This window comes from Grammomys surdaster, unplaced genomic scaffold, assembly GCF_004785775.1.
Source record: "Grammomys surdaster isolate TR1022 unplaced genomic scaffold, NIH_TR_1.0 206, whole genome shotgun sequence".
Lineage (NCBI taxonomy): Eukaryota > Metazoa > Chordata > Mammalia > Rodentia > Muridae > Grammomys > Grammomys surdaster.
Genome location: NW_021604651.1, coordinates 7,669,745 through 7,680,196, shown reverse-complemented (window position 1 = coordinate 7,680,196; position 10,452 = coordinate 7,669,745). Strand labels below are relative to the sequence as shown.

The 10,452-nt window shown below is 38.0% G+C and overlaps 1 protein-coding gene across 9 annotated transcripts in view; it reads left to right on the top strand.

The window, feature by feature from the left end:
- The window catches only part of Tcf12 (transcription factor 12), a 267,077-nt gene that overhangs the window by 104,287 nt on the left and 152,338 nt on the right, over nucleotides 1–10,452 (top strand). For all 9 annotated transcript variants that reach the window (XM_028771367.1, XM_028771364.1, XM_028771366.1 and 6 more), the window contains one exon: nucleotides 767–869. In XM_028771367.1, the coding sequence (XP_028627200.1) occupies nucleotides 767–869 (103 nt within the window). The remainder of the gene's footprint in view (nucleotides 1–766; nucleotides 870–10,452) is intronic.

Sequence of the window (10,452 nt, the reverse complement as noted above, 5' to 3'; positions counted from 1 at the left end):
GATCTCCCCTCCCCTCCTCTCCCCTCTCCTCCCCTCTCCTCCCCTCGCCTCCCCTCGCCTCCCCTCCCCTGCCCTGCCCTGCCCTGCCCTCCCCTTTCTTTCTAATGGCCCAGATTCCATAAGAGTAGATCTTTGTAAGAATGGTAACTAAGGAGAGAAGCTTTCCTAGTGCATTACAACTCAGGAGTATGTTGTAGTAGTTGTTTGTTTGTTTTTTAAGCTCTTTTTTCTTTAATGATGTATATAACTTTCCTTTTGTATGCAATAGGAGCGTATCCAAAGGTCTTTTCTTTTGGATGATTTGAGATCTTAGAGATGATTTCAGTGATGGTCTATTAGAATGTTCTTAGTCTTTCTTTTCTCCAGAAGCATTGAGAAATTTGAAGACAGTGAACTAAGGTTAATGTTTCCTCAGAAACTCAACTTTTCTTTAAGAGTTATAAAGAATTCTTTTAAAAACATATCTGTTTACTGATTCATTTTTGTGAGGGGATGATGGTGTTGGGTGGTGTGTGTTTGCTAAGGTTAGCACATGGAAGTTAGAGAACAACTTGCAGTAGTCAATTTTGATTTTCTATAATGTAGATTCCTAATTCCAAATTCAGGTAATCCCTGTCTCAGGGATTGAATTTGGGCTTGGAGGCAAGTGCTCTTCAGTTCTGTGAATGATGAACATGGAGCTCGGTTAGGAGACCCTGTGTGAGCCTGTGCATTAATAAGGTGTTACTGTACTCTGTTTAATATTTTGGTCTTTTTTTCCCCTTAGGGTTTTACAGACAGCCCCCATTACAGTGATCACTTGAATGACAGTCGATTGGGAGCCCATGAAGGCTTGTCCCCAACACCTTTCATGAACTCAAATCTGATAGGTAAGTTGATGACTCTGTGTAAGTGTCTTCTCCAGTGTCTGTGCTCAGAGACCCTTTCTGTTCTATTACCGTGTCCTATATAAATATGTAAGGAAAGCTCCCATGTTGCTAGAGGTATTCGAGTTTTTCTCACTTAATCGAGACTAAGGAACCAGCATCTGAAAGTCAGGGTCTTCTTTCCTTTAGAGCACTACTAAGAGTGTATAAAAGAAAGTATTCATGTCTTTTTTACTTTAGACAGTGTCTTTGTGATATCATAAATAGCAAGTTTTCTGAGCCAGAGAAACATTCTTAAAAGGGCAGTTATGGTTTACTATTTGGCTTATTAGGTATATTTATGTAACAATTAAAAATATAACAAAACATTGACACATTTTACTTATCTGGACCATTTTTCTTTGGGTACATTTGATTAAAAGTTAATATTTCATTTATGCACTATTATAGGGTCTATTTAAGTATTTGGACTTTAATTGAGGATGTGTAAAAGTTATCTGCAAGTGAAGTAAAGTTTGAAGGGTTTAGACCTCTCATCTACACCTGAACTTTGTTTTATCACCACTCTTGTTGATCATTCTTTGTCTTCCTATCCTGTGCAAAATACTCTCCCTTTATATGTCTTTCTTAATTTGGAGTTGTTCAGTCTGAAATAAGCCCTACATTTTGTTGTTATGCCCCAACCTAGCAGATTGGATATCACTCTTTTTAAAAGGAAGTATTTACCCTTCTTATAAAATCTGTTTCAAAAGAATCTGCCTTGTAACATCATTTTTTTTTGTTCTTGTTTATATTGTAGTTGAAAATATTCTAAATGCTTTATGTAGTTTACTGTATGGACTGTCATTGGCATCAGAAAAATATACACAGTTTGTGTGATTGACATTGATTTCACTACTCCTCAATGTTGGTTTTATTGTGATCTTACAATTGACCTTTGACAACTCTGTTAATCTAAGTAGGTTACTCAATCCAAAGTCCTGGTAGTCTGCAGATGCTTTGTGAGGGATGTTAGCCTGTGCAACTTTTGTTTTTTCTTTCTTCTCTAGTTTTAAATAGTGAATGTCTGGTATTCTAGTGTGGATTTTGCCTATGGCAGCTGACAGTCTAAAGCAAGAATCATTGAATGTGTCCCAAGACCTGTATAAGCAGTAAAATGTGTGCTGAAAACCACTGGATTTCAACATAAGTGTAAATAAAAGTTATCCTGATAAATGGGTCACTTTAGATGTAAAACTCACTAATTACATTTAAAATAAAACAGTAATTTCACCAAAGATAATTTCTACATTTTTGTTTTAATTTTCTGTTGAGTTTTCACTTTAAAAATTGCTTTTTTTTACTTTATTTTTTTGAAAAAACTCTTACACTAAGTGAAGTGCTTGGCAGGAACCTACTTTTGGAAATAAGCATTTCTTATAGTGCGGTAGGCAATCCAGCAAGGTGTGAGATGCAGTGGTTGAACTGTTAAGAACCCAAATATATAGATGTTTACACTGGATGAAGTTACAAGAATCTCTTTCCTAGATGTAGTGGTGTAAGGGGGTGTCAGTGGTAGAAACACTGTTAGAGTTCTCTGTTGGTGTGCATGTGGTATAATGAGAAACACTGAACCACTGATACCTGATTCCTGCAACTGGTAACTTTGAAGTGCTCTGAGTGATGGACACTGAGAAACAGTTAAAAGAGAAGAGAGAAGCAGAGAGCAGAAGTTTTTCATTGTTGCCAACATATAAATAACATATAATTAAACAGGAAGAGAAATCAGTCATCTAGGAAATAAATATGTTCATCATTTGTCTGAAGAACAGGTAGATGATAAAAGTGCCACTGTCTTTCATGGTGGAGCTTTGAAAACCTTTAATGATTACATTGCAAAAATCTAACAAGTCTTGATAATAATTGGATAATGAAAAATTTTCCACAGAAAACTGGATCTTTATATCAATTTAGATATTTTGAAGTGTTTATGTAGGAAATCTGTTATACTATGTCAGTGTTTTTGTTTTCCCCAGAATTATCCTGTTGATTTTTCAGTCTGCAATGCTAGAGGGCTCTTCATGTGTTTCAAAAGAAATAAACATACCCTTTGGGTACATAACTCAACAGTTAATAATAGGCAGTTCTGTTAAAGTTGTGGGCAGTCTTGATCGTGGCTGTGAGTTGCAGTGGTGTCATCATGCACATTGGTTAACATAGTCTCCAAAGCTTTGGCTCATTTTTTCACTCGTGATTCTCTCATTAGTTTTCATAGTTTGCTGTCTGGGGCTGGAGAGAAGGCTTAGCAGTTAAAGAGCACTTGCTATGCTTGCAGAGGATCTGGGCCTGGTTTCCAGTATCCATATGGCGGCTCCAAGGGGATCTAACATCCTCTTCTGGCCTCAGGATACTCTATACTTGGTGCACATATATATTTTTCTTTAATGATTGTTTATATTTTGTGTGATGGTGGTGCCAATTTACTAGTTGAACTGGGAAGTGGATTATTTTGTGGAATTGCATTCCATCCATTCCCCAAGTGGTTGTAGAATGGGCAGCTACAGTCCTTTTCTTCTGTGTTTACTGGTGCTTCAGTCATTTAAGAGAAGATGTGCATGTGTGTCCTAAACAGAAGATGAGAGTTTGGGTCATCTTGAGTTTTTCTTTTTTTCTAAGGCATTCACTTCTATTCCTTTAGAACTGCTTTGTTAGTATTCTTTTAAGAGTGACATCAACATGTAATAGAATAGAGAGACACTGGAGAGACATAAATTAGGATTTGAAGGTAGCATTTACTTTTCTGTTAGGGTTTTCTAGGATACTCTAGGTATTGAATACCTCTAGGGCTTTCTGATCCCATTGTATTATTCTGGAAATGGCTGAAATTAGAATTATACTTTCTATCTTGCAAATGCTGAAATGGAGTTAGAGGGAAGTTACATGTGTGCCTGAAGCCATGGAGCCAGTAAATGGCAAAACTGAAAGTAAGAAAGCCAGTCTCCCAGTTGCTTCTACTTCCCATTTATATTGGTGTTTTTTCTTTCCTTACTTCTAGGTGTTCACTAGGCCAACAGTTCCTAGCCATAATTACCCAAGACCATGAACAAAGACAAATAACCTCAGACAGTATTTCTGTCAGTTCTTCTTATAGGTGCAGCTTGCTTTTTTGTAAAAACTCTCAGAACAACAAGAACCTCTTCACCTTGGTTAGCCCACTACATCCAGATTCATATGACATGTTCCATTTTCATGACTTTTAACAAATAAAAAACACCCTTAGGCTCTGGAAACCTAGCTTTCTATGAGAAACATGTCAGAAAGTGCTTTGTATCCGTTCAAAGAAAAGTGAATGCACTGCAGAGGAAAGCAGCGCTGTGCTTGCAGATGCCGTGTGTGGTTTATAACTCGTTTAGGACTCTTGCTCCGCTCAGTACCGCCAGTAGTCTACTAGTTCAGTACACCGTTGTTTTTACTGTAAGTCTCTACTTACAGCTGTCATTTCCTTGCTGAAGTCTCGACTTCAGAGTTTAAAATACCTGTCTGGTAGTAGCCACTGTTTTCTTTCACATATAATAGTTTGTGGGTTTTTAAATTTTTTTTGTAATTTTTTTCGGGGGGGGGGGCAGGTTCAAGCCCAGGTACTCTTTATATGCATTAAGTATTTCAAACAACCAAGTTTCAAGGAGAACTCTTTATACAATTGATATTGCCTGTACTGGAATTTGTAATAAACCAAAAGTATTACAGAGTCACACTAAAATTTAGAATCACCAAAATATTAAAGTACAATAGAACTCTCACCCTAAATATTTGATACATGTCAATTTTTTTTTTTTTTTTTTGCTAAGATAATGAAAATGACAGTAATTTTCTTAAGGGAACCAGTGTGGCTTAACATCTGACTTCTTGCAGTTTCAGAAGGATGAGTCTTGATGCTTTCTCAGTGTTTAGTCATTTCCAGATCTCTGAAATTATGTGGCCTTACTCACTGACCTGCATTCTCACACCCTTTGCTGTTTATAGACACACACACACACACACACACACACACACACACACGACACAGAGAAGTACAAGTGAATAGGGCCTAGTTACCAGTGAAGAGGCCAAAGCCTGGAGAATGTGCATGGCCCAGTTCTTGGACCTCTTCAGCTTACCCGCCTCCCCTGTATTGCTTTAGAGACCATGTGTATGTCTGCTGTACTGCTTTAGAGACCATGTGTACGTCTGCTGTACTGCTTTAGAGACCATGTGTACGTCCGCTGTACTGCTTTAGAGACCATGTGTACATCCGCTGTACTGCTTTAGAGACCATGTGTACATCCGCTGTACTGCTTTAGAGACCATGTGTATGTCTGCTGTACTGCTTTAGAGACCATGTGTACGTCCGCTGTACTGCTTTAGAGACCATGTGTATGTCCGCTGTACTGCTTTAGAGACCATGTGTACGTCTGCTGTACTGCTTTAGAGACCATGTGTACATCCGCTGTACTGCTTTAGAGACCATGTGTATGTCTGCTGTACTGTTTTAGAGACCATGTGTATGTCTGCTGTACTGCTTTAGAGACCATGTGTACGTCTGCTGGTTTTACTCTATAGCTGTTTCTCTTTCCTGCTATTGCTTAGTGCCTTTATAGCCAGTGTGACCTGTTGAGTACACTTTATAGTTCTATAATGGCGTTGGTCTGAGAGATAGGACTTCCTTAGGTCTTCCCAAGGCCTGTGTCTAATTCCAGCCCAGTGAAGATGAACTTAAAATCTGAGGCTCCCTGTAGTAGGAGAAATGGCAGTTGCTGTGGCTATATGGTCACTGGAGAACAAAAGCTTAAGGAATTTGTATAAACTTTACAGGTTAAATGCATTGAATTTGAGGGGTGCACCATAGCACACAGTTGAGTGTTGGGGGTGTGTCATTTGATTTTGAAGAAGCCACTGGGCAGCAGCACCAGTTCATACCTTCTCCATTATAACAGCTCAGATTGATCCCTTAAGAGTTATAATGATGGCTCCCAGGCCAGGTGGGGCTGCCCTCCGGCTTGCCTTCGGGAGGTTCTGGCAGTCCTTTCTGTGGGTTCGACCACCTGAGAAGGAGAGGTCTCGGGCAAGAGGTGCGGGGCGCCGCTCTCTTCTTAGAGTTCCCTAGGGCTCTGCAGGGAGGGAGGCTCGGAAGCTGTATTTCAACAATCCAAAGACAAAGTCACACCTATGTAAGGACATAAGAAAGGTCAGGGAAACAACAGCAAATAAAAGTGTGAAGCCTGGAAAGCAAGATGAGCATTTCAGGAAGCAGCTGTGGAAGCCCTAATTCTGCACATGTGTCCAGTGACTTCAAGGAACTCCGGACAAAACTGAAAGAATATCATGATAAGGAAGTACAAGGTTTACAAATCAAAGTAAACAAACTGAAAAAGGAACGGATTTTAGATGCAGAGAGACTAGAAAAATTCTTCACCAAAAATCAACAGCTGAGAGACCAGCAGAAAATCCTTCAGGAAACCATTAAAATTTTAGAAGATAGGTTAAGAGCAGGACTGTGTGATCACTGTGCAGTGACTGAAGAACATATGCACAGAAGGCAGCAGGAGTTTGAAAACATTTGGCTGCAGAATCTTAGCTTTTTATAGAGCTGTGTGAGTCCCCTTCCTGTTCATCATGTGGTTAAAGCATAATGTTCCCTTGATAAAACTTGCTTACATTTAAACTTTAGGTGTCTTTTATAGATTTAATCTTAGTAGGAAATTGGACACAAAAGTGTTATATATACTGTTTACTTTATGTATACACACACACACATACACACACACACATTGTTTACTTTGTCCTTTAAATTTTCACCAAGCTTAAGAGAATAAGCATATTTCTGAGCATATCTTATTTGTGTCTTTTATCTTGATTGCAAGATCAGTGCTATTGTGCAAAATTAACTTAGTCTTAGGTAGTAATTACTGCATTTCATATTGTGCCAATTCTATGTAACTGATTAACTGATAATTTTATATAATGCTTGTGGACAAAAGAATATTAGGGAGTACAGTCTAATTATTCATACTGAGAACAGGAAAGAATTCCATCTGGGTTATTCAGTCCAATTTTCACATATTACATTAGACACTTACCTTGAAATAAATATGATTACAAAATAGTGTTTCCTAATGTCCCAAGGCTCTTGGTTCAGTGGCCAGCACTACAAATAATAATGCTGAATATTAAAAACATACTTGTAAGCACATTTGTAAAATCAGTCTTTCATCTTTATCATATCTGTTAATGAATAATTTAAATATATCTCACTATAAATGTAAAAAAAAAAGTTATAATGATGATCCCCACATTGTTTAATAAAGGCTTATTAATGTTTTATTGAAGATAAATGGTTATACACTAAATATGCTTAGTTGTTAGGAGTGGGCAGGGCCTTCCAGTTGTTTCCCTGAGTGGCTGCGAGGGATGATGAGATGTGGAGTAGTCTGCCAGAGGACTAGAAATGAGTGAGTGCTCCTGCTGTTCCTACGCTGTGTTTCTTCAAAGCAAAGGGTTAAGAGTAGTTCAGATAGCTACCACAGTTTTTATGAGAACTTTAGTTAACTACTAAATAAAAATGAATTTTAAAATTCTGAAAGTGACAGCTGGAGAAATGATTCAGTGATTAAGAGGTCTTGCAGAGTACTCAAGTTTTATCCCCAACACCTACCTGGTGGCTTACAACCATCTAACTCTACAGCCCCACAGTATCTTATGCTCTCTTCTGGCCTCTGGCAAGCACCAAGCACGCATACAGTGCACAAGAGTACATACGGGCAAAACACCATGCACATAAAAATTTTTAAAAATTAAAATTAAAAAGTTGAAAGCATGTCTTGAATTCCTTTTGTTTATCTTATATAGGTTTTATTATTCAAAGGTACTCACAGAATTCTTCAGTTAGATTTTTGTTTTGTCAGATACATCCCATATTACTGAAGCCATGAATTTGACCTAATCTCTGGCATACATCTATCCTGCCTCCCTAACAAGCACACAGACACACACAGACACACATAGCACAGTCATACAAAAGCAAATTTTATCTCACCATAACTATTACTAAGTGAGAAATGAGGTTTGATGACTGGATTGGATGTAAAGAATTCTCTCCCTCCCTTTAAAATGCTAGTTGCACTTATAAAGTTCTTAAGCGATTTTCAGGTTTTTACCACCTGCAGGAAGCTGACTCTGAAGGAAGAGCATGAAGGTTTAGGTGAAACTGTTTTGGGTCCCCAGGGTTAGATGTTTTAGGCAAATAGCTCCCTAGAGAGAGTCCTAGCTTAGAACTCTCTGAGGTAACCAGAGGGGGAATATAGTGGGTGGGTTCTTAGAAATTAAATTGAGAAAAACATCAGTAAACTAATGCATAACTTTTCTTAAATTTTAAGAATTCTGCTTGGTTTGTCAAATTGCCCTGAATTTGATTAGAAGTAACTGATTCATATTTGAAATATATACAAAAAGCCAGTAATAAATAAAAATGAGCCGCTATGTCATCAAAATTTTTGTTTCGAAAAAAAACAAAGACTAGCTTATTAGTTAGATTATAATAAATTGGAACACAACAAAGCTTTTTAGAAGTGTTTTTTTTTATTTCATAGGTAATAATATGAAAGAGATCTTAGAGTAGGGCTTTTAAAAAAAAATCATGAAATCTAAAGGCAAACAAACCACTGTTTGCTCAAAAAGGGACTGAAGGTGAAGTGTTCACATCTTGACTTTGTTGCTTTGCTTGAGCGTGTCTGTCCTCTGGCTGTAGGGTACATGTATCTGCTGTGTAGTCACTGATGCATGCAGAACTGAGCAGAGGGTCCTGCTCACTCAGTGTGCCCTCTTTCTGAGGGCATTTGTAACTGTGGCAGTGTGGGGCCAGTGGAGAAAGCTAGAAGGGCTAAGATGTCAACTGGTATAAGGCAGTAAGATTCTATTTTAGGAAAGAAACATTTGGGTTCTAGTAAAAAGTGCAGATGTTTAAAAGTATTCTATAAAATAGTTTGTGAATGTACAATAATGATTATTGATATTGTAAATAGAGTAATCTGTTAAATTCGGTAATCTTTAATTCTATAATTCTTTGACTCCAGTTGCTTTGTAAAAATATTAATATTTGTTTTTCTTGTCTCGACCCCAGATATTTTAAGATGTTCTTATAGTAACTTAACCCTGTGGCATGGTTGACAATTAGACTAGTACAAATCATTCATCATAGCTAGCTGTTCATATAGTATTCATATTGTATTGAGATAAATTTCGAATATAACAGCGTTACCGACATGAGCAGAAATTATCCCCCCAGGTTCATTTGGCTTCTAGTTTTCCAAGAAAATGTTTCATTGCTCATTTTGTGTTATTCAGTATTCTGACTAAGATCATTTTCACATCACCACAAGTCAGGGTTGCATATAGATATGACCGTTTACCACTGAGTGAACATACACATGTGACTCAGTTGAACTCTAGAAGTAACAGGATAGAATAGCCATCACACTGGATCATTATAGATGAAATACTTTCACTCAAGATGCAAGTACTGAAAATATGTCTACTATTATAATAGACCAACTCTGGACATTGGAGAAAGTGAAAATCACTCCTGAATTTTCCAGCAGATTGTAAAGCTACAGCTCTCAGCTGGAGTCTTCGTGGTAAGCACAAGGGTAACATATCTGATTAGTGTCTAATAGAGTGCTTGAAAGCAGTGATTCCAAATGTTTGTAGTGCACACAGCATGAGAGAGTTATCAACAAAAGTAACCCGTCTCAGTTCCAAACAGTGATAGTTTTGTTGAACTGATTATGGAGAAGGTTTTACTCTACAGAATGATATTTGCAGATATTTGATGCCTGGCTAGTTGGGAAGAGGACTGTGTTCTTGCCTTGAGCCCGCTGACATAGTAAGGTAGCACGAAGCTGAGAAACATGGAGTCATCCTGAGTTTTGTTAACAGATTCTGACCTTGAGAATCAAAATTTAATTTTATTGTAAAATCTAAACAAATGCTGTCCTATTTAAGAAACTCAAATTGCCTTTTCATAGTACCTTAATTTGGTTTTTACAAATTTTGTTGAAAGTTTATTTTCAAGTGGAGAGATTAAAACTATAGTGCCCATCAAAGAAAATAATTCATGAGTTTTTAATTAATTAATTAATTAACTTTTTTACACTCCAAATTTTATTCCCCCTCCACTCCGACTGTTCCACATCCCATACCTCCAACCCACCCCTTGTCTCCACAAGAATGTTCCCACCCCCTATCCCCCACCCCGTCTGACCTCTAAACTCAGGCCTTCAGTCTCTTGAGGGTTAGGTGCATCATCTCTGACTGAATACAGACCCAGCAGTCCTCTGCTGTATATGTGTTGGGGTCCTCATATCAGCTAGTATATGCTGCCTTTTTGGTAGTCCAGTGTTTGAGAGATCTCAGGGTCCAGATTAATTGAGCCTGTTGGTCCTCCTACAGGGTCGCCCTCCTCCTCATCTTCTTTCAGCCTTCCCCTAATTCAACCACAGGGGTCAGAGAGCTTCTGTCCATTGGTTGGGTGGAAATATCTGCATCTGACTCCCTCCCTCCCTCCCTCCCTCCC